The following is a 25,325-nucleotide window of genomic DNA, read 5'->3' on the forward strand; positions in this document are numbered from 1 at the left end:
TCAGACGAGGGTTCAGGGAACCCGCCAGTCCAGAACCAGCTGACCAATGGAGATTCAAGGGAAACCCCTTCTTCTAAGCCCCGCCCACCCGTGAAAACTGTGCCAAAACTCAGAAGCAAAAAACTGAAGCAGAAGCAAAAGAGAGATTCCAGAAGCAAAAGTCTTTAACAGAAAAATCCAAAAAAATCCACAGAAAATTCACAAAAACACATAAATAAAAGCAAAGACCAAACTGAAATAATTTTCAAATAACTGCAAAGGATAATAAAATAACCAAGTATATTTAAAAATATATATTTGCTATATATTTTTTCTCTTTTGAATTTGTAACATATAATTTTTGCTTTTGATTCCTAACATTTTGATTGCGGATTTTTTTTTTTTGTGTAAAACTTTTGGCACAAAATTCACTCCATAACTTTGGCGCATTTCTATTTCAGGGGCGCAACTACCTGGACGTGTCCAACTCTTCTCGGCAGAGGAAACAAATCTGCTTGGTTATGCTTGTTCATTCTGTTTATTGTTGGTGTATAAAGTTTAGCTTGCATAGCTTCAAACAGGCATGCACTATGGGTTTGTGCACTGGTTTGTCCATGTATGCTTTACATATGCGGGTGTATATTCATTGTGGATGTGCCTATTTACAATTCACTGCCAAGATAGCAATGAGCGTCTGACTGTTGACGTCTGTCTGGGTTAATTTCAGTCCATTGCCAAGATAGCAATACACCAGAAATTTACCTGAACACACCTCATTTTGAGACTACCATCCCCATCAGGATAGATATATTAAACATGTAAGATAAAAAATAAGCATTGTGACCCTCCTGGTTCAGGGTGCAAGGTAGGGCCTTATATGACAAAATGTTTGTGGCCACACAGAGATGCACACACACAGCTTAGTCTAGTTTTTTACAAAAACTATTGATAATTGTCTAAAGCCCGGTGTGGCCTAGAGGTGTATAAATCCACTGAGCACTGAGCTGTGGAGCGGTGAAATACAGCTATTTGCTTCTCTCTTTGCTTATTTTCTTCTTTTACTTTGAAGTCCTTCAATTGCATATTGCATATTAATGATATCCTCACAATCAGTTACAGATCTCTTCTTAGTCATTATCTTAAAGTTGTGTACAGCAACATGTCCAGGTTTGTCCCACTTTATTTCTGGCACCATTGTTTGTTTCATTTTATTTTTATTTTTTATTTATTTTTATTTTTTTCGTGAAGTAAACAGTTTGTATTTCTGGCATTTGGCAAAATGTGAATCTTTAATCTTTAAGTCCAAATATATTTTTTTACATTAACTACATGCAAATTTGTCATGTCTGAGTTACAAGTTTTAGGAGGATAAAATAACCTAAATGACATTTTGTCTTTTATAGTCACACAGCAGAAACTCTTACTCATGACTCAGCGTGTGGTCAGTGTTCTCTGTTATGTATTCCACTTACATGAAGGCTTTGCGTACGAAGCGTGATTTTTATCTGTGCATTTACGGCTGGCTTCATCTGGTAAAATTTTCACACTGGAAAAAACTGTAAAAAGTAAAATGCCCAGTCAGCTGTTGCTTTGTCATCTGCATGTGAGCACAGGCTGGTCTCATAATGAACTATTGCCACAAAGTTTCACTGTGCTGAGGCAATTCAAAGATTTAAGACATTATGTGGAACAACTGTAAAAGACAGTTAAAATGTAAAAAATAAAATGAAAACTAAGATTAAAAAAACAAAATTAAATATAAGAAAAATATATAAACAAACAAAAGAGTACTGAAAGTGTGCAGGAGTACGGCAAGTTAAGTTTGGAAAGTGCAGGTATATACAGTAAATGGACATGCCATTTGGACATTCAGTAGTTTTTCATTATTTTAAAATCTTCTGCCTTGTAGAGCAATACTAAAGTCATCCAAACTATAAAGAAAAATATATGCAATTAATTAGTAAACAAAAACGTGTTAAACAAACCATTGGATTTACATTGAAATTCTACAAAGAAGCACCTCTTGCTTTGTGTTTGAGAGCATCAGTTGTAAAGTTGTGAAAAGGTAGAGTTGGTATACAGTGACTTAATTAGTTCAGTATGAAATGCACTATTTGAGTAATATTCTAATCCATATTATCTCAAGACTTATTCAACTAATTAAAGAGAGAAAAAAAAAAAAAAGAAAGTCAAGAACATTCAAAGTATCCTTAAGTGTCGTCTTGAGGATATACCATCAAAACGTTATGATGAAAACAGCTCTCATCAGGACTGTCCCAGAAAAGGAAAAGTTATCTCTGTTGCACAGGATAAGTATGGCGTCACATGTCAAAAGTCAGAGTCGCAAAAATAACAGGTAAAAAAATAACCAGCGTGTTTTAAAATTGGGAGTGTAAATTAACTTCTCGTGAGCACAAATGTGAAACTAGTGAGCAAAAAAAAGTTAATCGCGAGGAAAAAAACATTCGAGAGCAACATTTTCAACCTCGACTTTTGACATTGATGTGACACCATAGATAAGTTCGTCAGAGTTACCAGTGTCAGAAACCACAGATAAGAGCACCTAAATGCTTCACAGGGTATTATCGTTTGTTTAACAGTTTTAGGTTCTACATGATTTCATTTTACTTGACTTACTATCTTTATCTATCTTTGACAGTGTTGTGTAAACTAAGATTTTTCAAATTCATGTTTCATTTCATGATGTCTCTTAAAATTAAACCCCTTAATTATGGCAACTTTTAGACTCTTTTGCCCTTTTTTGCGCTACAACTGAACACTCTCGCCGCTTTTAGACTGTTTGGTCAGTTTTTCTGCGCTACAACTGAGCACTCTCTCCGCTTTTAGACCCTTTGGTCCGTTCTTCTGCGCTACAACTTCACTCTTGCCTCTTTTAGACTCTTTGGCCCGTTTTTCTGCGCTACAACTGCGCACCCTCTCTGCTTTTAGACTCTTTGGCCCGTTTTTCTGCGCTACAACTGAACACTCTCTCCGCTTTTAGACTCTTTGGCCCGTTTTTTCTGCGCTACAACTGAGCACCCTCTCTGCTTTTAGACTCTTTGGCCCGTTTTTCTGCTCTACAAATGCGCACTCTCTCTGCTTTTAGACTCTTTGGCCTGTTTCTGACACCTAGCGTTCAAACTTTAAATCTCACATTATAAAAACCTGCCTAACAGCGAGCCAACTTTCATTCTATTTCTAAAATACCTCGCGGGCCGCTCCGTAGTTTGGACACCCCTGATCTAATGTATAGGTTTCAGATGCCACAGAACACCCTCAGAGTTTATGTGGAGTTCATGCCTTAATAGGTGACACAAGAGGGACCAACACAATGGAGGAGTTGGTTTTAATGTTATGGTTAATCTGTGTATAATGTGTGCTCTATCTGGTTTATGTATTCTGGATGTTCTTCCAAAAACTAGAGAACCTAATAGAGATGCAGAACTGATGCAAATGCTGAGTCACAGGTATCAGCATGGTTTTAAATCACGAGAGATTCTAACGCTCTTTGATGATGACAGACCCAGTGACAGAGTTTTACTGTCTCAGAGTCTGACACCGAAGGTGTTTACCACAGTCATCCTCTCTGCAGGGGATTCATTTCAGCTTCTAAAGTTACAACCAGCAAAAGAGCTGTGTCACCATTTATCACCAAACAATCTTTTATTTTGGTTCTCTCTAGTTGTCTGAGATTCTCTGAAACCAAAAGAAAACACACCTGTTGAAAAATCTGACGATTGTAAGCAAATATAATAATATTACAGTTTAATAATGATTTTTTAATCTTAAAAATAACCCTTTGACTGACCTTCTTGAGTCAGCCGTTCTTGCTCATGAATAGTCACTCTCTCTTTCTCCCCACCTCCCTCATTACACTCTTTCATTTGATTGGCTGGCTGAGTCCTGTAGGGTTTTTCACTGTGGAGATAAATACTGAGAGCAGGAGCTTCTTCCCTCTCACAGCTTTGGGAAGATTCAGCAGAGGTTCTTGCTTCAACAGTGATTGAACGGAACTTCTTTCTCCCTCCTGCACTATTTATTACTCCAGATACAAACTCCGCACCAGAGTTTACAGCCTTTTTGATAAGAAAAGAAGAAAATCAGCCGAAATGCAGCCTTCTCAGATCCGTCAGAACTACCACAACGACTGCGAGGACGCCATCAACAGGATGGTGAACATGGAGTTCTACGCCACTTACACCTACACCTCCATGGTGAGTTGGTTTTACTTTAAATAATACTTCTCGTGTTTTACAGAAAAAAACTAAATAATTTCAATTCATTTCATAAATGCCCAGTCTTACCGGTGATTTGTCTCTCCACAGGCCTAGTACTTCTCTCGGGACGATGTAGCCCTCCAAGGTTTCGCCCATTTCTTCAAGGAGAACAGCCATGAGGAGCGTGAGCATGCAGAGAAGTTTCTGGAATTCCAGAACAAGAGAGGTGGACGTGTCTTCCTCCAGGATATGAAGGTACATTACTCTGAAAATTCTGGAGCATGCATTATTTGACCACATGTTAATTTCATACTTAAAATTGGTTGCTCATAAATTATCCAGCTTGACCAGCTCAACAAAACTGTTCTTCTCCATAATATCTGGGTTGAATAGCCTAGTTGACCAGTGTGGCTAAACTGGCTGAGCTGGTTGTTACACAGGTTGCTTAGTCCCAGAAAATTAATGGACCTACCGACACCATGGCTAATGCCAGGCATTTACTACACTATGAAACCTTACTGCATTTCATACTGAACTAATTAAGTCAATGTAACTTAAATATTACAGAAACTTGACATCACTTATGCTGATAAAGTCAAACTAACTCAACTTGCCTTCTTGCATTCATAGCTGGTCTTTAAAAAGTGTTTTTTTAAATGTTTGATTTGAGTTAGTGTAACTTAAATAATTTAAGGCAATCGGTTTCTTCAAATTAAATAAGTTGATGCTGTTTGATAGGAAGTTCTTATAACTACAGCCTATTTATTTTACTTTAAACCAACTTATAATAACTAAGTTTAGTCTGTTGCCATTAACAGCTTCTTTTCAAAATATATTTGCGTACTGGGTGTGTCCCCCATTCTCTGACACTCACCATCAGTGTCTAGTGATTAATTGGGCTACCTTAGGTAAACTTGTCGCTCACATATCATGATTAACTGCTTGGCCTCTGTGTTGTTGTCTGTAAGAATAAGCATTATTTTTGGAGCTTCTAACTCTTTGTTGGCTGTGCTCTCAATCCTGTTCACTCTATAGCTAATTTAAGGGAATGAATAATTTTAGGAATGAACGTTTATTCAACTCCACACAGTATTAAAATTAACTACAAAAAAAGAGCTTAAAAAATAATTTGAGTGGTTGGTTGAGTATACTTAACTAATTAGGCTTTACAGTGCACATAAATACAAAATACTAAAATAATCTAACAATTACACTGTGAACAGGGATTAGTACAAGCCACTTGATTTACTCAATTCTGTATACCAAGGATTATGTGCATTATTCACACTTATTTAAAAAAATAAATTATGCTCAAATTTAAATGGTTTAAGGCAGTTGTTTTCCTCAAATCGTTTAACCTGTCAAGTTTTACAGTCTAGGGTGGTATAAAGCCTTTTAGCATTGAGCTGTGGAGCTCTTTATCTCTGTTCTCTGGAACGATGGTGCTCTAACCAATATTTTGAGCAGGGCAGTTGGGGAGGAGGTGCGGTAGTTATTATCCAACTAATGAATGAGCAGGTGTCCCAATACTTTTGTCTCTATGGTGACGGTTCTTTTCCATTTACCCATCAGAAACCTGAGCGTGATGAGTGGGGAACTGGTCTGGAGGCCATGCAGTGTGCTCTGCAGCTGGAGAAGAAGGTCAACCAGGCTCTGCTGGACCTGCACAACATCGCCAGCGAGAGGGGAGATCCTCATGTGAGTCATCTGATATATGTCACAATTATATATTCTGAAGAACTAAGTGCTATAGATGTATTTTCATACTCATGAGTTATTAATCTCTGTTCTACAGCTGTGTGACTTCCTGGAGTCCAACTACCTCAATGAGCAGGTGGAGGCCATCAAGAACCTGGGTGACCACATCACCAACCTCACCAAGATGGACGCCGGCAACAACAAGATGGCCGAGTACCTGTTCGACAAGCACACTCTGGGGGGACAGAGCTAAATCCAGTTCCAGCTTCACCTGTGACTGGAATCTGAAACTGAAACCATTGTTTCCCAATCCTGGTCCTGACGGCACCATGCCCCGCAGATTCGGTGGATTCCTGCTCTAACCACCTGCAACTATGAAAGCCTAATAATGAGCATATTAATTGAATCAGGTGTAATGGAAGAAGCAGGACAGGATGTCTTGAGAACCAGGGCTGAAAAACACTGCGATATGTTGTATTCTGTATTCTCTGTTCTGTCAGTTAGTCTCTGTTCTGATAAAGGACCTCTGTAACACTAAATTCTGACTGAATCTGATGAATAAACATTTTGAACTGAAACTTCTGTGTTATAAATAGTGTGTTATTACAGTAAAACAGTGGATAAGAGCTGGTATCTCTCTCTCTCTCTGTACTCAGGACTGGGATGGGCTGTAGGAATGTAACCTAGTAACCTAGTTAACAACAATACAAAAATAAAATTATAGTATAAGGCCAAATCTGTGGCCACCAAATAAACAACAGTATATACATCAGTATATAAACATATACATAATATATAAACATAATACAGTATACGCATGTATTTAAAAAATGGGAACATACAGTATCAGTCAAGTTTTTTACTTCTTTATTTTATTTTCCACACTGTAGATTAATTTTAAAGACATGAAAGCAATTGAATTACATAGTAAACAAAAAAAGAGTTTGATCTCCACAATCTCCTGACCTATACCGAACTGAGAAGGGTGATTTGGGATGAACTGCAACACAGCATGACGGAAAAGCAGACAACCTAGTGTTCAGGAACTCCTTCAAGATGGCTGAGAAAACTATGCCCCACAATAAAGATGTGCAGAGCTGTCTCTGTTTGTGATGTAAATTTAGCTGTGCGAGTGGCTGCGTTTTTCGCGAGGCACCATGGCATCAGGCAAGATGCCTCCAGCCTTTACGCCTCTCTCAACCAGTTACTCAGACAAACAAGCTTGTCTATTTTCTATGATTAATTAATAAAAATCAAACATCTCTCTTACAAAAAAAGTGGTTCTTCTTTAGTACTGCATAGAGAACTGAAGTATAAGTACAGAATCACTCAAATATTACTAATGTACATTAAACTGAGTAAAGAGCTCCTGTAGTTACATGTTTTGTGTGTTTTGTAGACTTCTGTACATTTCATGTACTTTCTGGATAAAGATACAGAAACTAAGAAAATGCTGAGCCACTCATGTGATGTGATGTGTGTACTACCGTACGGTCTCACCATGACTTAAAGTCATGAGAGTTCAGTTCAATGAGTAACAGAGAAAAGGTGCATTCAAATAACTTTGAGCTCTGAACTGACAGCTGGTGCTCTTCTCCTGTATTTATCTAAAAGACATACAAAATGTATATCTACTCCAGGGTTCACTTCCCTGTCAGTTTAGAAACAGCTTTTTCTCCCAGGCCCTTAGGCTGCTAAACAGCCAATAGCACAGTGTAACAGTCCACAATAACTCTTCTCATATATCTCTCTATTAAGGTACCTCCATCCTGTACAAACATTTTGATTTACAGTCACACTGTACCCACCAAGACTTTCTCCCACTCACCTTACCACATACTGTGGATTTACATATGAAGAGTTAATTTGCAAAACAGATATTATACCTTTAAATTTTTTTGAAAATTATCAAGAAGAAGAGGAAGATCAGAGACTCCTGTGACAATTTTTTATGGACTGATTAAACAAAGATTAAAATTTGCCAATGTAATGGAAAAGGTTAAAGAAAGAAAGGATCTTGGCTTGTTGATATTACATATGATAGAAGCAGGACAATTAATTCAGGAGTCTACAGAAACATGTTGTCTATCAATTTTAAGAAAGATGCAACCTAACTGATTGGAAGATCCTTCATCATACAAAGGACTTCATCAGGGAAAGGAGTGGAATGTTTTAGACTGGTCTTAATAATCTCCCTACTTATACCCTAAACAGCATGCATTTCACCTGTTAAAGAGACTGCAGTTAAAGCCTGGAAAAGCATCACAAAGAAGAATGCATACGTTTACAGGCTTGATGCAGTTAATGCAAGCAAATATTATGTCTCATTCACTTTAATCTATTTTTGTCACGACTGCAGTATGAAATACATGGAGAGCAGACGTAAATGCAAGTTATTTTAATAAACAAGAAACCACAAACACAACACAGGAAAAATAAACAGACAAGATGTTACCTAGCAGAACATGGAATAAACTATGACACAAAACAAAGAAGGGGCAACCAAACAGACGTGTAAAACGAGAACAAGAACAGACACTGGAACACAGAAACACAGGAGCTATGAATACACAGGCTGGAAACCGGAAAAACAGGAAACAGAAAACACATGGGGAAGGTAACAAGGGGGGGCAGAGTTACAAATAAGACAGGTGGCAGCACTGAAGACTAGGGTGGAGAAATGAGAGAACACAGAGAGTGCTAGGAAGCACATGGCAAGGAAAACTATAGAAGAACAGAAAAAAACAAAGACATAGCTCAGGAAGGACAAGGAACAGGATGAGAACTTTTAGGGCAATGATTTTGCCAGTCCAGTTCATTATTTGAAAGAATTGAGGGCTTTTGAGAAAATATTCAGGACTTGAGCCACATAAGGCATTCTCCCTTGCTCCCCCTATGATACAAAAAAAATAATTCACTCTCAAACATCTCTATGTCTCTTTGTTGACCAAAAAGTGGTTCTTCTATGGTACTGACCAGAGAACTATAATACAAGTACAAATTCAGTCACATATTACTAGTTTATATGGAACTGAGCTGGAAAAGAGCTCCTGAATTTACTGCCAACATCTATAATTTATGTTTTGTTCACTGAGTGTAATTTTTGTGCTCTTTCTTGTTCATGTTTTCTGGGTGTTCTTTTTTCAATAACCGGAAATTGTATCTTTAAAAAGATAATTAAAATGGATAAATAAAAAATAAAGAATGTATATCTTATGAAGAAAAAAATAATTTAATCAATAAAATAATAAAAACATTTCAGATGAATAAAACAATAATTAATATAAAATAAAAACTCATTTAAAACACAATCAAAGGCTATCTTATAGTGCGCAGAATAATAAATGTTTCAGTTTCAGTTAGTTTCAGTTTCAAGTCATTGAAACAGCTCACCAAAACCTTAACCTTTCCTTTATATTTGACAATATTGGATTAACTTTACAGGTCCTCAATCATCTTCATTTATTTAACTAAACTGAGTTTTATATTATTGTATTATATTATTTATATTATTATTATTATTGTAGCCTCGCGCTGAATTCAGCTCCGCGCTGCGGAAGAGAGAGAGAGAGAGAGAGAGAGAGAGAGAGAGAGAGCGCAGCGCAGCGCATCTTTGCTGGTGGTAGCTGCTACAGCAGGCTGACTACTCCACATGTTGGTTAATTTGGGTGTTTTCTGTAATAATTCTGTCGCTCTTTACTTTTTTATTGCTTGTAATTTTCGTTTTTTTAATTAATTTTTGTGATTTGACATTCAGCGACCGGAGGCCCCCCTAGTGGCGAGGCCCGGGGCTGCAGCCCTTTCAGCCCATTCTTTTAATCCGGCCCTGATCGTGACACAGAAATATCATGATATTAAAAATCCATATCGTGATAATAGGGATGTTCTCTCTTAAAAGTAGTCTATTATTTACTGTGAAGTTTTAAGTGTATTTATTGTGTAATTGTTGTAGTTAGCAGTTTATATCGTTGCTGTCCTATGAAAAACACTTAGCTCCATTTTTGTTCATTTTTAGTTTACTACATAATTTGGACAAACTGTCCCTTACACTGTGCCACAATTTCTTAATGCATAGACCAATAGACACTCTTCAAAATGACCTGAAATAACCTTTTTTTACATTGACTTCCACTGAAAGTTTACAAGGTTTTATCTGTTTTGGAGATCAGTGTTTTTCTTTGGACAGCAACGATATGCATGCACTAAATATTCTGCAATATTTTTTGCTGCATTATATTATTTTATGCTATATTATTTATTTTGCCACATTATGCTTATTCTGTTATACTATTATACTATATTCCTGAAATTAATGAATTATTTTAGTTTTCCTATATCGCCAAGTATATCGTTATCGCAAAAATATTGTGATATTATTTTAGAGCCATATCGCTCACCCCTACATATTATAAACATTATATATCATACTTAGTAATTTTAGATAGTGGTACTTTACCCATTAATATCCACTTCCCAGACACTGCCTAGAGCACTCTTTTTTTACTCGTATTATACATGGACCTTACTGAATGTTTACACTGAACAGACACGTATACAGTTTACAGTGAACTGAGAATTAACCTTACTTCCACATTGCACATACCACATTGTATTTTTGTTTTTGTACTTTTTATTAAATTCTTATATTTGTATTTTATCGTGGATTTCTTTACTTATATTAACATTCTATGTTATTATTGATTATCTTTTCCATTTTGTACATTGGGCTACTGCACTGAATTTCCCTCTGGGATAAGTAAAGTGATATATCTGTCTATCTGTCTAAATACTCTGTCTAAATACATGCATATTCAGCACACGTATTCTGTAGATCAGCGCAGCATTCTTTAGCTTTCATTGGATGTGGCAAAAGTCAACAGATATCATACAAGCCCCATGTCTTGTAACATATGGTAGATTGGTGTAATAGCATCAATTAATGGTGTTATTACCTGTAAGTGCAAGGATATGAATATTGTTTGGGAATGAAATTGGACTTCTGTATTAATTTTAGTGTAAAAATGAGACACACTCACAAATCCACCTCAGAATGTTTATTTGTCAGATTCTTTTAGGTTTAAACCTGCATATTATGACTATGATACCACCACAGTGTCCTGCAGTGCTATAAAGTTTGACAAGACAATCACAAAGTAAATCTGCCCCACATTTCAACTTCTCTTCATCTTTTTCATTTAATTTTGCATATTCAATTATTTCAGGTGGATTTCATAATAGAATTTGTAAATATGAATATTTAGTTTAGCTCTCCAGGGTGTGCTTGTCGAACAGGTATTCGGCCATCTTGTTGTTGGAGGCGTCCATCTTGGTGAGATTGGTGATGTGATCACCCAGCTTCTTGATGAGCTCCACCTGTTTCTTCAGGTAGTGAGACTCCAGGAAGTCACACAGCTGTTGGGAAAACGAAAAGTGATGTTAGACTAAATTTTAATTTTCAAAAATAATATTTTTTTACCATCGAAATTCTCAAGGTGTGGAATTTAATACATTGTAATAATGAGAGGATAGTCTATTATTTAAATAAAGTGTATGAGTCACAGTAAGCCTGTCATGATAATTATGTTATCGTACATTGAGGTGCTGAAAGGTTCACCAGTCTAAAGCGCTGCCCCTATGATCAGGAATTTGCTGGTTCGAATCCTGGTCATGTAGCTTGCAATCAGCTGACGGAGCCCCGAAAGAGAGCACAATTGATCTTGCTCTCTCTGGGTGGGTAGATGGTGTTCTTTCCCCTCATCACTCTAGGGTGATGTTGATCAGCACAAGGTGTCTGTGAGCTGATGTATCAGAACCGAGTCACTGTGCTTTCCTCCGAGCGCGCTGTGATGCTGCTCGGTAATACTGCATCAGCAGCAGCTCAAAAAGAGGCGGTGGCTGACTTCACGTGTCAAAGAAAGCATGTGCTAGTTTTCACCCTCCTGGTGTTGTGGCATCACTAGTATTGGGGGATATACATCTGAGTAGAAGCTGATTCGGTGGAACAATTGGCCTAGCTAAATTGGAAGAAATTTTTTATATAAAAAATGTATATATAAAAAAATATATATCGTACAATAAACAGCCACAAACATTTTTTACTCTTATCATCTGTTGTGTTTCCCTGCATGTTTATTTACATACAAATGAACTACCCATATTTTCACGAGTCTCACACACATCAATAATACTGACTCCATATATAGAGGGTGGACTGCAACAGTTGCAGAAACAAGTAGATATCTTCCCAAATACTTTAGAATAAAATGCCATTCAAATAGGTGTATTTGAAATAATACACATTATTATACTTTATTATATGTTCAAACAAAAATAGATGTGTAATGTAATGATTAGGACTAAGTTAGATTAAGTTTTCATTTTTCCACTTGATGCCAGTGTGAACATAATACATTAAATGTCCAAATGTTTGTAGGCACTCCTTCTAACAAATTACTTCAGCTACTTTAAGTTCCACACATTGTTTTAACTTATGTGCTAATGCACACACACAGATTGTATAAATTGCCCCTGTAAAGAAGTACTGCCAATATAACAGGAATCTCTGAAGCAGACAAACATGAACCTATTGTCTCCATGTCTAATTCCAGGCACAGGCCAGTAGAGATTCATGGTTGCTGATGAGGCTGGTGACTTACATGAGGGTCTTCCTTGTCAGTAGCAATCTTGTGCAGGTCCAGCAGAGCCTGGTTAACCTTCTTCTCCAACTGCAGAGCAAACTGCATGGCCTCCAGTCCTGTTCCCCACTCATTACGTTCAGGTTTCTAATAGAATACAATGACCAGATCAATGACTAATCCAGTTCCAGCAGATTAATGCTCACTGAAAACATTTAAAGAAAAAAGTTAACTATTTGCACAGTCATAAAGAGTTAAAGCTACATACCTTAATATCCTGGAGGAAGATACGTCCACCTCTTTTGTTCTGGAACTCCATAAACTTCTCTGCATGCTCACGGTGACAGTTCTCCTTGAAGAAATGGGAGAAACCTTCTAGGGCTACATCATCCCGACAGAAGTAGAAGGCCTGTGAAAAAAAAAACAATTAAGATAAAACATCTCAGACATTTCAGAGAAACTGAAATTAGATGTGTTGTGACAAGTAACACCATGTATATTACACACTGATAAACCCGACATCTGTACACCGGAAACACATTTTTAACTGGTCACAGTGTCCATGTTCTCTTTTAATAATACATTTTATTTTTTTTTAATGATTTTAATTACCCTGATATTTTACACGACAGGGTGGACAGCTTAGACTTCCTCTTAGACTACCTCAGCTAAGTATAGAGACAATATGAGAAATATTAAGTGAAGTTAATATTATTAATAATTAAAGTGTCTTTAGTCCCTTAAAAATGTAAATGTTTGAAGGTTGTGATGTCACTGATGTCAGAAGTTACTTTCTTGAAGTGGCAGTTCTCCCAAGATGACAGAGTGGACAAGGAATAAAATCTCTGCTCAGTGAGATTTGATGTATTTCTCCCCAGACAAAGAAGAGATATATGCTTTTGGATGATCATGCTGACTAAGTTTACAGCTTCAACAGCAAAAACGTTAAAAAAATAATGCATGGCCATGACTCATTAAGACGTGATTTCCTAAGGCCTGGCCACAACTTATTAAGTAGTGGAAATGAGTGCATGGGAACAAGATAATTAAAGCGTAGGAAAGAGATCCTAATGCATGGGAACAAGATAATTAAGGCGTGCAAACAAGTTAATTAAAATGCAGCCATTAAGGCGTGGGCACAAGATCCTTTTGTTTCACAGCTAATAAAGTGAGCAGCTCTCAGGGGTTGTGCTTAGTATGACTGCCTGAGGAAGGTAAACATGTCTGCATACTGTTTGCAACTGAGCCAATCAGCTTTTAGTATGAGAATTAAGCGTCTTTTACATAGAATAATACAGTGTCTCACTGCAAGAGACTCCAAAATATCCCATAATTCATTCCAAGATTAAAATAAAAATAAAACAATTCCTTTTCCATTTTCTTACTAAAGATTATCCATTTGTTGGCGCTTTGATGTAATATTCAGTTTTCTTCATGGGGATTCATTTACAGGAAAGCAAGCTTTATTATTCTCTGGGTATGACATTTTCTTAATTATCTCATTCACATGCCTTACTATCTCGTTGCCACACATTAGGATTTCGTTCCCAGGCCTTAATAAGTCGTGACCATGAATTAGGATCTCAATCTCACGCCTTAATAAGTTGTGGCCACGCTTTAGGATCTTTTTTTTTTTTTTTTTTAATGATGTCACCTTAGGGGATCCGTATCCAGTGTTGGGCACGTTACTTTGAAAAAGTAATTAGTTATAGTTACTCGTTACTTCTCCAAAAAAGTAACTGAGTTACTAACGGAGTTACTCCACTATAAAAGTAACTAGTTACCAGTAAAACTAACGATCACGTTACTTTTATTATTCGCCTGTCAAAAAAAATGAAATCAATTATGTATTTACGATATTTACTTTATTATTAGAAAAATAATAATAATAAAAATAATTACTTTAACTTGTAATACTGAAAAAAACGGAAAAGACGGAAAAACGCGTCTGGGGATGAAATTAAACAAACCAAGCCACACTCAAAGGAAATATGTATATATAAACAAAACAAAATAATGGACAAAAACACCCATCTAATGACCGTTAAAATGGTATTAATATAACAGCTTCATAGAGCTTAGATCGGGCCCAAAAATCCGACCCGTCCCAGCCGAGTCCGTGCACGTTCTGCTCCAACCATGAGCTGTCATTATGAGCCCCACCCAATCCGACCCATAAACTGTCTGTTTTCGGGCTAATTGAATGAGCGAAATATAATTAGAATTATGTTAATTAACACTAACATAAAAGCATAGAACTATTATTTAATTAAAATTATTTTTAAGAACAGCTACACACAATGCTGCACGTCAAACGCGGAGTCGTTCACGTGCGCCCAGAGCTACGTGATTACATTTTTCATTTTTATTATAGTTTAATTTTATTTTGTTTTTTATTTTTCTCGGTGTTTTCTGTCGTATTTTGCGGCTAGCGCGAGTGCTTTACACAAGAACTAACGCCACGGACCAGGTGCCGCGCGCTCGGCACAACACCACCAGCTGTACAACTCCGCTGTACAACAGCGCTTATATATAAATTAAACACGAAAATGAGGGTATTCTATCAGTAATTTCAGTTCGTTTTAGTAAGTTTTATAAACACAAAATACAGTTCGAGATAGTTATGTTTTTTTCCTTTTAATTACCGTTTTTATTAGATTCAGTTAACACAAATGTTTTTTCACTTTCAGTTTTCGCTATTTGGTTCGCTTTAGTGAACAATAATAATTGGTTACTTAGCTATATTGTGATTATCAGAGCTTTATATAAAATAAAAATAGGATCACGATTTCGGGTCGGTCCTCGGGTCAGGTCGGGTTCGGACAGAGAATCTAAGCTCTAAAAGCAGCAGCACCACAAAAACCGGAGTTTAACGTCCTTAAATCGGAACTTAGCCTGTCCACGGCAATCACTGAATTGATTAGAGCACGCAAATCGTCACAATTGTGCCTCACTTCACCACGCCAAACCACATAAACCTACAGGCACAGCAGGCAGAAGCTCAAGTTCACCGGAAAGAGGAGTTGTTAACCAGGGCAAAGCGAAGTTTAGATTACTCGTTACTGAAAAAAGTAACGGCGTTAGGAACGCCGTTAGTTTTAACGCCGTTACTACCAACACTGTCCGTATCCCTATCCAAAGCTACATGCAGGAATATTCTCACATCAACATTAGAATGACTACAATTTCAGGATTATGTGGCCAGAATCCCTTACTCTCCTTGACCATTATCAGTCAACTTTTATTATGTAAATGTTGCCCCGCACCACCCTCCATTTCTCGCTTTTTCTCTCTGCACAACAGACAAAGACATCTTACCTCACTGCTTACTATATAAAATAATCATTTACAGTAATTTTTTATTTATTTAAATATTTACATTTTTTTTTTTTTACAAAATGTATAGGTATTTTTAGACCTAAGCATTAATATAAAGAGTATATGTATATTTTTATAGACTTTATTTTGTAATGGTGCCAAAACCTTTTATTTGAAGTATTGTTATTTTTTATTCCATACTGATTAGTTCGCAATTCTTGTAGCTCTGGAAAAAATAAGAGACCACTTCAGTTTCTGAATCAGTTTCTCTGATTTTGCTATTTATACGTATATGATTGAGTAAAATGAACATTGTTGTTTCACTTTATAAACTACGGACAACATTTCTCCCAAATTCCAAATAAAAAATTGTCATTTAGAGCGTTTATTTGCAGAAAATGAGAAACGGCTGAAGCTTTCAGACCTCAAATAATACAAAGAAAACAAGTTCTGAAATCAATATTTGGTAGAATAACCCTGTTTTTTAATTACAGTTTTCATGCATCTTGGCATGTTCTCATCCACCAGTCTTACACACTGATTTTGAATTACTTTATGCCACTCCTGTTGCAAACATTCAAGCAGTTCAGCTCTTAATTATATTCCAGAGGTTTTCAATTTGGTCAAATCAAAGAAACTCATCATTTTTAAGTTGTCTCTTTTTTGAGAGAGAGAAAGAGAGTGAGAAAGAGAGAGAGAGAAAGCGAGAGAGAAAGAGGGTGTAGAGATAGAGTGGGTTTTATTTACTGAATATTATGATTATATTTTTCCAGCATGGAGTCAGTAAAGGAGGCGTTACTCACCAGTGAGGTGTAGGTGTAGGATGCGCTCAGCTCCAGGTTCACCATCCTGTTGACCGCAGCCTCGCAGTCATAGTGGTAGTTCTGGCGGATCTGGGATGCCTGCATGTCTCCTGATGTTTATTTCTGTTAAACAGATTAAAATAAAGTCTAAACTGAGGGAAAAACCGCGCGCGGAAGTTCCGTCCAATCACTGTTGACCCGAGAACCTCTGTTCAGTCCTGCTGCTCGCGCTAACTTTTATGATCACCCCGGTAACGAGCGGGCCGCGGGCAGCCAATCCGAGCGCAGGGATTTAATTACCGGGATATGTGGTGTTAGAATGAGGCTGACACCACGATTCATTAAATATTAATTCTGATGAATTATTCAATATAATCCGTTTTAACTTCACAAATTCGTGACTGAGCAAAATCTCAAAAATAATGTAAAATATTGACAGATAAATTTGGCTTCTGGATTAAAATCATTTCTATATATGTCATTTTAATATATTTAAAACTTAAGTAATGATATGATGACATATATGCTGTTATTTAATGGTTAATATTAACATAAAATACGCATATCATCGCTGTACAATAAAAAATAACATAATTTGCACACACAAACTGTTTTAAAATTTCTTAATAAATGGACCAAAAGAAGTTCTCCATAATCACATTAATAAAGCCTTTTTACATTGACTTCCATTGAATATAAAGAAGGTTTTCCCCTGTCTCTCTCCTGTAAAGTTGCTATTTTGGAAATATTTTGCTTCTATTGGGCACTGACAATATACCACATAATATGTTTTTTTTTAATTCACAGTAAAATAGCATAAATAATTAAAAATATATTAATTATATTAACTTAAAGGTTATAATTATATTCTATAATTATAATCATCTGTTTGTTTTTCTACTATTCTACTTATTATATTTTTGAAAAACAAACATTGTTATATATATGTTACACCCTAGCCTAAGTCTGTGTTATGTTTCTCCCTCATTTGTTCCCTAGTGCTCCTCCCCTCTGTTTTCCTGTCATGTGTTCACAGCCACGTGTTTCTGTTGTGTATCTGTCACGTCTTAGCCCTGCCCTAACCATCAGTGTTCTCACCTGTGTCTTATCTGTAGCCCTGCCCCCTCATCAGCCCTGCCCAGGTGTTCCTCCTGTATTTAAGCCCCTCTGTTTGTACGTGCTGTGTCGAGTCTTTTGTGTTTTCTAGTCTGTTAATCTAACCGTGAATCCTGTTTGTAGTGTTTAGCCTTAGTAGCCTAGCCTTGTATCCTAGTGTTTGTATCCCAGTCTTTACCCCAGTCTTAGCCTTCGTTTATGTATTTCGTTTTCTTTTCTGTGTTTGTTTGGTTTATTTATTAAAGTATCATCTTTGCACTTACGTCCTCCTCCTCCTTCACACCCCTCCGTCTCCCGTGACATAAGACTCGACCCAACTATGGACGTAGCAAAGTGGAATGCCACGAGGAAGGCGGACCTGGCGTATCTCCGGTTCCTCGCGGAGCTAATTCGGGGGGATGAACCGCTCCCGGCGCCTCTCCGTGGGGTGGAGAGTGTCGGCCCAGCTCCAGCTAAGCTAACTAGCATGTTAGCTCCACCGCACTCTCCAGCCCGGCCGACTTCCAGCACTCCAGCTCGGCCGGCTTCCAGCTCTCCAGCGCGGCCGACTTCCAGCTCTCCAGCGCGGCTGACTTTCAGCACTCCAGCTCGGCCGGCGTCCAGCTCTCCAGCGCGGCCGACTTCCAGCACTCCAGCTCGGCAGGCTTCCAGCTCTCTAGCCCGGCCGGCTTCCAGCTCACCAGCCCGGCCGACTTCCAGATCGTCGACTCCGGCTCCGGAAGCAAGCTCCGGAGCGGTGTTTACAACCACGCCCACTACTGAATCTGCGGCTCCAGTCCGGATCTTGGCGGCAGCCGCACTCTCGGCTCCCGCTGAAGCGGCTTCTTCGCCAGCAGGACCCACCGCCTCTGTTTCAGCGCTGCTCGCGGCTCCGGCCGCCTCTGGATCAGCGCTGCTCGCGGCTCCGGCCGCCTCTGACTTTGTACCCGCGGTGCCTGCCGCGCTCACGCCAGCAGGACCCACCGCCTCTGTTTCAGCGCTGCTCGCGGCTCCGGCCGCCTCTGGATCAGCGCTGCTCGCGGCTCCGGCCGCCTCTGACCCAGTTCCCGCGGCCCCGGCCGCCTCTGACCCAGTTCCCGCGGCCCCGGCCGCCTCTGACCCAGTTCCCGCGGCCCCGGCCGCCTCTGACCCAGTTCCCGCGGCCCCGGCCGCCTCTGACCCAGTTCCCGCGGCCCCGGCCGCCTTTGACCCAGTTCCCGCGGCCCCGGCCGCCTCTGACTCTGTGCCCGCTGTTACCCCAGTTCATGTGCATGGGGGTCCAGCCTCTGCTCCTGTGCCTACTCCCAGGTCACGAGCTCCTAGACCCGCCGCGCCTGCTCAAGCTGCACCCGCCGCGCCTGCTCAAGCTGCACCCGCCGCGCCTGCTCAAGCTGCACCCGCCGCGCCTGCTCAAGCTGCACCCGCCGCGCCTGCTCAAGCTGCACCCGCCGCGCCTGCTCAAGCTGCACCCGCCGCGCCTGCTCAAGCTGCACCCGCCGCGCCTGCTCAAGCTGCACCCACTGCTCCAGCCTCAGCTCCAGCTCAAGCACCAGCAACACCCGCTGCTCCAGCCTCAGCTCCAGCTCAAGCACCAGCAGCACCCGCTGCTCCAGCCTCAGCTCCAGCTCAAGCACCAGCAGCACCCGCTGCTCCAGCCTCAGCTCCAGCTCAAGCACCAGCAGCACCCGCTGCTCCAGCCTCAGCTCCAGCTCAAGCACCAGCAGCACCCGCTGCTCCAGCCTCAGCTCCAGCTCAAGCACCAGCAGCACCCGCTGCTCCAGCCTCAGCTCCAGCTCAAGCACCAGCAGCACCCGCTGCTCCAGCCTCAGCTCAAGCTCAAGCAGCACCCGCTGCTCCAGCCTCAGCTCAAGCTCAAGCACCAGCAGCTTCCGCTGCTCCAGCCCCAGCTCCAGCTCAAGCACCAGCAGCTACCGCTGCTCCAGCTCAAGCACCAGCAGCTACCGCTGCTCCAGCCCCAGCTCCAGCTCAAGCACCAGCAGCTTCCGCTGCTCCAGCCTCAGCTCCAGCACCTGCTGCCACAGCTCCAGCTCCAGCACCTGCTGCCACAGCTCCAGCACCTGCTGCCACAGCTCCAGCTCCAGCACCTGCTGCCACAGCTCCAGCACCAGCAGCTCCAGCCTCAGCTCCAGCACCAGCAGCTCCAGCTGCTACAGCCTCAGCTCCAGCACCAGCAGCTCCCGCTGCTACAGCCTCAGCTCCAGCACCAGCAGCTCCCGCTGCTACAGCCTCAGCTCCAGCACCAGCAGCTCCCGCTGCTACAGCCTCAGCTCCTGTGTCTGCAGTGCCTGCCGCTCATGTGGTACCCACTGCCTCTGACCCTGTGCCCGCGGCTCCGGCCGCCTCTGACCCTGTGCCCACTCCCAGAACTTTGTATGCCCCCAGGCCTATCCCCAGGCCTGCTCCCAGGTCACGGGCTTCTAGGCCCGCCCCAAGGCCCCCGGACCTCTGCCCAAGAACTGTGCCCAGGCTGGCCCCTCTAACTACCCCACAGACTTTAGCCAGTCCTGGGCATCCCCAAGTTGTGTTTGTACCCATGTCTCTCCCTGTCCTGGTCCCCGTGTCTGTGTTTGTTCCCGTTCCTGTCCCCGGTGGCTTTCCTGTTCCCGTCCCTGTCACTGTGTTTGTGTCTGTCCCTGTCCATGTATTTGTCCCAGTTCCCCTGCCCAGTCTTGTCCAGTCCCAGTTCCCGGCCACTGTCCAGTCTGTGTTTCAACCCTCTGTCCAGTCTAAGCCCCCTGTCCAGTCCCAGTCTCCGTTCCCTGTCCAGTCTCCGTCCCTGTCTAGTGTCCAGCCCCCTGTCCAGTCTCTGTCTCCTGTCCAGTCCCCTGTTCAGCCATGTGTCCTGTCCCCGTCCCAGTCTACATTCCAGTCTCCGTCCCATGTCAAGTTCCCTGCCCGGTCTACGTCTCCTGTCCAGTTTCCATTCCCTGTCCAGTCCTCTGTCCAGTCTCCGTTCGTGTCCCCTGTCCAGTCCCTGTTCCCTCTCTCTCGGCGCCTCTGGAAGTGGCGCCGTTGAGGGGGGGTTATGTTACACCCTAGCCTAAGTCTGTGTTATGTTTCTCCCTCATTTGTTCCCTAGTGCTCCTCCCCTCTGTTTTCCTGTCATGTGTTCACAGCCACGTGTTTCTGTTGTGTATCTGTCACGTCTTAGCCCTGCCCTAACCATCAGTGTTCTCACCTGTGTCTTATCTGTAGCCCTGCCCCCTCATCAGCCCTGCCCAGGTGTTCCTCCTGTATTTAAGCCCCTCTGTTTGTACGTGCTGTGTCGAGTCTTTTGTGTTTTCTAGTCTGTTAATCTAACCGTGAATCCTGTTTGTAGTGTTTAGCCTTAGTAGCCTAGCCTTGTATCCTAGTGTTTGTATCCCAGTCTTTACCCCAGTCTTAGCCTTCGTTTATGTATTTCGTTTTCTTTTCTGTGTTTGTTTGGTTTATTTATTAAAGTATCATCTTTGCACTTACGTCCTCCTCCTCCTTCACACCCCTCCGTCTCCCGTGACAATATATATATATATATATATATATATATATATATATATATATATATATATATATATATATATATATATATATTTTTTTTTTTTTATTTATTTTTTAAACCAAACATTGTTTTAGATTCTGAGAGCTACGTCTGTGTTCTAAAAAAAGTCTAGCAGAGGTGTACAGGTGAGTTAAAATCGTAAGTGCATATTATATACAAAAAAATAAAATAAAATAAAAAATATATATTTTGTATATATTATGCACTTACGATTTTAACTCACCTGTACACCTCTGCTAGACTTTTTTTAGAACACAGACGTAGCTCTCAGAATCTAAAACTGCTGAGGCACTCTGAGTCAGCTTTAACTCAGATCTGTCTCACTGTATCAATGTCTGTGTTTAGTTTAGTATTTTAAGAGCTGTGTGAACATCTGCTGACTCACGAGTAAACTGCTGTACAAGTGTAGCTGGCGTCAGATATTACATATTTAAATTCCTAAATATATATTTTTCTGTATTTCTGTATTTTTCACCAAATGGGATCCTGTGATGCGCACAGTGAGAGCTTCTGTCCAGCAGAGGGCACAAAGAGAATAACTATGGAACTAAATATAATGGCAGTGATGTTTGTCTGTATGGATTTTCCATAGTTTAGAGTGTGGAGTTTTAAAAACTACACTAGGTAATGAACATAGACCTCGGTGGTAGGATTGTAATATAATAATTTATATATGGATTCAGGCACAGAAATGTGAAGGAAATAGTGTTTAATTTCCATTTCCATTGCCATGCTGTTGACCCTTTATACAAAGTCAAAGTCAAAGTGGTTTTTATTGTCATTTCAGCTATATACAGAGTACACAGTGAACCGAAACAATGTTCCTCCAAGGACCATGGTGCACATAAACACAGTGTAGACAGAACAATAGTGCAACAGTACAAAAGTGCAGACAGACAGTACAACACCATACAGACAAAGAATAATAAATAACAAGACAGTGTGCAAATGTTGTAGTGTGCAAAAAGGACCAGGTGAGGTAGTAATTACTCTATTACACAGTGTGCAATAGAGTCCAGTGAGGTAGTAGGGTTTTTAGTGCTTTCCATTTTCTGGGGTAAGTGGGGTAAGAGTGTGTGTGCATGTACAGAAAAACCATCAGTTCAGTCTCTGCAGTTAAGGAGTCTGATGGCTTGGGGGTAGAAGCTGTTGCAGAATCTGGTCGTGCTGGACCGGATGCTGCGGTACCTTCTTCCCGAAGGCAGGAGGGAGAACAGTTCGTGTGAGGGATGAGTGGGGTCATTCACAATGCTGGTTGCTTTGCGGATGCTGCGGGTGGTGTAAATGTCCGTGATGGAGGGGAGAGAGACGCCGATGATCCTCTCAGCTGTCCTCACAATACGCTGGAGGGTCTTGCGGTCAGAGACGGTGCAGGTCCCAAACCAGGCAGTGATGCAGCTGCTCAGGATGCTCTCAATGGTCCCTCTATAGAAGAGTGTGAGGATGGGTGGAGGGAGACGGGCCTTTCTCAGCTCCCGGAGGAAGTAGAGACGCTGCTGGGCTTTCATGGCTGTAGAGCTGGTGTTCAGGGTCCAGGTGAGGTTATCTGCTAAGTGGACACCAAGGAACTTGGTGCTCTTAACAATCTCCACAGAGGACCCGTCGATGTTGAGTGGAGAGTGGGTGTGTTGTGCTGTCCTGAAGTCAACAACCATTTCCTTTGTCTTGTCCACATTCAGGTGAAGGTTGTTGACTGTACACCAGTCTGTCAGCCGCTGCACCTCCTCTCTGTATGCTGACTCGTCGCCTTTGGTGATGAGACCCAGCACGGTTGTATCATCGGCGAACTTGATAAAGCTGTTAGAACTGTGTTTTGCAGCACAGTCATGAGTCAGCAGGGTGAACAGCAGAGGACACAGGAGACTGCCCTGGGGGGCCCCCGTGTTCAGTGTGATGGTGCTGGAGGTGCTGCCCCCGAACCGGACTGACTGGGGTCTCCCCGTCAGAAAGTCCAGGATCCAGTTGCAGAGGGGGGTGTTGAGGCCGAGCGAGCTTAGCTTCCTGGTGAGGTTCTGTGGGATGATGGTGTTGAATGCTGAACTGAAGTCTATAAACAGCATTCTGACGTAAGTGTCCTTCTTCTCCAGGTGGGTGAGGGAGAGATGAAGGGTGGTGGTGATGGCATCGTCCGTGGAGCAATTGGGACGATACGCAAACTGCAGGGGGTCCAGTGAAGAGGGCAGTTGTGTCTTGATGTTCCTCATGACTAGCCTCTCGAAGCACTTCATGATGATGGGTGTAAGTGCAACGGGACGGTAGTCATTGAGGCAGGACACTGTGGACTTCTTCGGCACGGGGACGATGGCGGTGGACTTGAGGCACGTTGGGACAGTGGCGCTGCACAGGGAGATGTTGAAGATGTCCGTGAGAACATCTGTCAGCTGGTCTGTGCACTCCCTGAGCACTCTGCCGGGGATGTTGTCTGGTCCTGCAGCTTTTCGTGGGTTGACTCTGCGCAGAGTGTTCCTCACATCCACTGCAGTCAGGCACAACACCTGCTCGTCCGGCTTGGGCATGGTCTTTCTCGCCATCGTGTTGTTTTGTGCCTCAAACCGTGCATAAAAGTTGTTTAGGGCATCAGGGAGGGAGGCATCACGTTCACAGGACGGTGGCATTGTCCTGTAGTTGGTGATTGCCTGGATGCCCTGCCACATGCGCCGCGCGTCACCCGTGTCCTTGAAGTGGCTGTGGATTCTCTGGGCGTGTGCGCGCTTTGCCACTCTGATAGCTCTTGACAGGTCGGCTCTCGCTTTCCTCAGGGCCACCTTGTCACCCACTCTGAAGGCGGAGTCGCGGGTCCTCAGCAGCGCACGTACCTCAGCAGTCATCCAAGGCTTCTGGTTTGGGCGTGTGGTGATGGTCTTGGAGACAGTGACATCATCAATACACTTGCTGATGTAGCCAGTGACTGATGCTGCATACTCCTCCAAATCAACAGAATCGCCTTCAGTAGCAGCCTCCCTAAACATGTCCCATGCAGTGCACTCAAAACAGTCCTGAAGGATTGTTGTTTGGTTATGACTCTTGTTAAAGCTTATTATGCTAAAAATATTTTAGTATAGTGCAATAAATAACTATTACAAACAAATATACATGAGTAAGAAATTAACATGTGGAATTGCCTGTGATTCTGTAATTTAAGGTTTAAACTAGTAAAATATGTTTTATGTTAAGTTTACTGAACCTTAATCTTAAGTACTTTAGCACAATTTCTAAGTGTCCCTATTATTTAATTATTACAGTTTTGGTTCTTTCAGTTTCTTTTTCACTAAATGGTAATCCTGTAATAAGTTCAATGAGAGCTCCTATCCAGCAGGGGGCATTAAAAGAGCAACTATGAGTGGAGTAATATTGAAAGCAAATGGAACTGAATATGATGCTAGTCTTTCTAGATTTTCAGTAGTTTAAAGTGGGGGGTTATATACTATACTAATAACCTTCACTTTTTATGGTAACATATTTTATATGTGGTTTAAGGCTCAGTCAATAGTGTATAATTTATAATACAGCTAATATTAAATAATATAGCTGATACAGTTGTTCATTTGAAGAATTAAAGTATGGCCTTTGGCCTATGCAACATTAAAGAAAAAAAAAGCCCTAAGCTGCAGGTTAATTATTTTATGGCTTGTTTAGATGGTCTAAGTTGTTTTCTGAATGCCAAGGTGATTTAAAAGATGGTCAAACAAGCAAAAAAAAAAAAAAAACCTATAACTTAATGGGTTGCATTTAGTTTTGGTCATAGTTGGTGATGCTGCTTAAACAGCTTGCTGTTGCTGGTCATGCTATTGAACCAGCATGTAATGCTAGCTCCAGTAATGTTACATCAGCGGTGGTTGGCTGGCTTTATATGACTCAGTGAATATACAGTCTAGCCCTTGCCTTCCCAACTCTTGTAGCATTGTGCAATAGAGGATGTCTGAACTAGTCCAGCTTTTTATCCTAATTTAATCCAATATTAATCTGTTTTTAATGTGTCACTGCATGTGAAGCATGTGTGAAGCGTATGAAGCTCCAAAAA

At 41.1% G+C, this 25,325-nt stretch overlaps 1 protein-coding gene and 1 pseudogene across 1 annotated transcript; one reads left to right on the plus strand and one right to left on the minus strand.

The window, feature by feature from the left end:
* Positions 1-4,052: 4,052 nt before the first annotated feature.
* LOC103028773 (ferritin, middle subunit-like) lies at positions 4,053-6,472 on the plus strand (annotated as a pseudogene).
* Positions 6,473-10,933: 4,461 nt separating this feature from the next.
* On the minus strand, positions 10,934-16,895 carry LOC103044149 (ferritin, middle subunit). The gene is made up of 4 exons (XM_022677486.2): positions 16,651-16,895; positions 12,798-12,938; positions 12,551-12,676; positions 10,934-11,306 (listed from the first exon to the last, which is right to left on the minus strand). The coding sequence occupies exons 1-4, from the start codon at positions 16,753-16,755 to the stop codon at positions 11,157-11,159; spliced, it is 522 nt and encodes a 173-aa protein (XP_022533207.2). The 5' UTR covers positions 16,756-16,895; the 3' UTR covers positions 10,934-11,156.
* Between the last annotated feature and the right edge of the window lie 8,430 nt (positions 16,896-25,325).

Source organism: Astyanax mexicanus, chromosome 19 (genome assembly GCF_023375975.1).
Source record: "Astyanax mexicanus isolate ESR-SI-001 chromosome 19, AstMex3_surface, whole genome shotgun sequence".
NCBI lineage: Eukaryota > Metazoa > Chordata > Actinopteri > Characiformes > Acestrorhamphidae > Astyanax > Astyanax mexicanus.

Bases quoted from the DNA above. Each gene is read 5' to 3' on its own strand.
- LOC103044149 (XM_022677486.2), bottom strand. From the start codon at position 16,755: ATGCAGGCATCCCAGATCCGCCAGAACTACCACTATGACTGCGAGGCT. The intron at 12,677-12,797 runs GTATGTAGCTTT...GTATTCTATTAG, and splicing joins TCTTCCTCCAGGATATTAAG to AAACCTGAACGTAATGAGTG. The intron at 11,307-12,550 runs GTAAGTCACCAG...TTTTCCCAACAG, and splicing joins CTGACAAGGAAGACCCTCAT to CTGTGTGACTTCCTGGAGTC.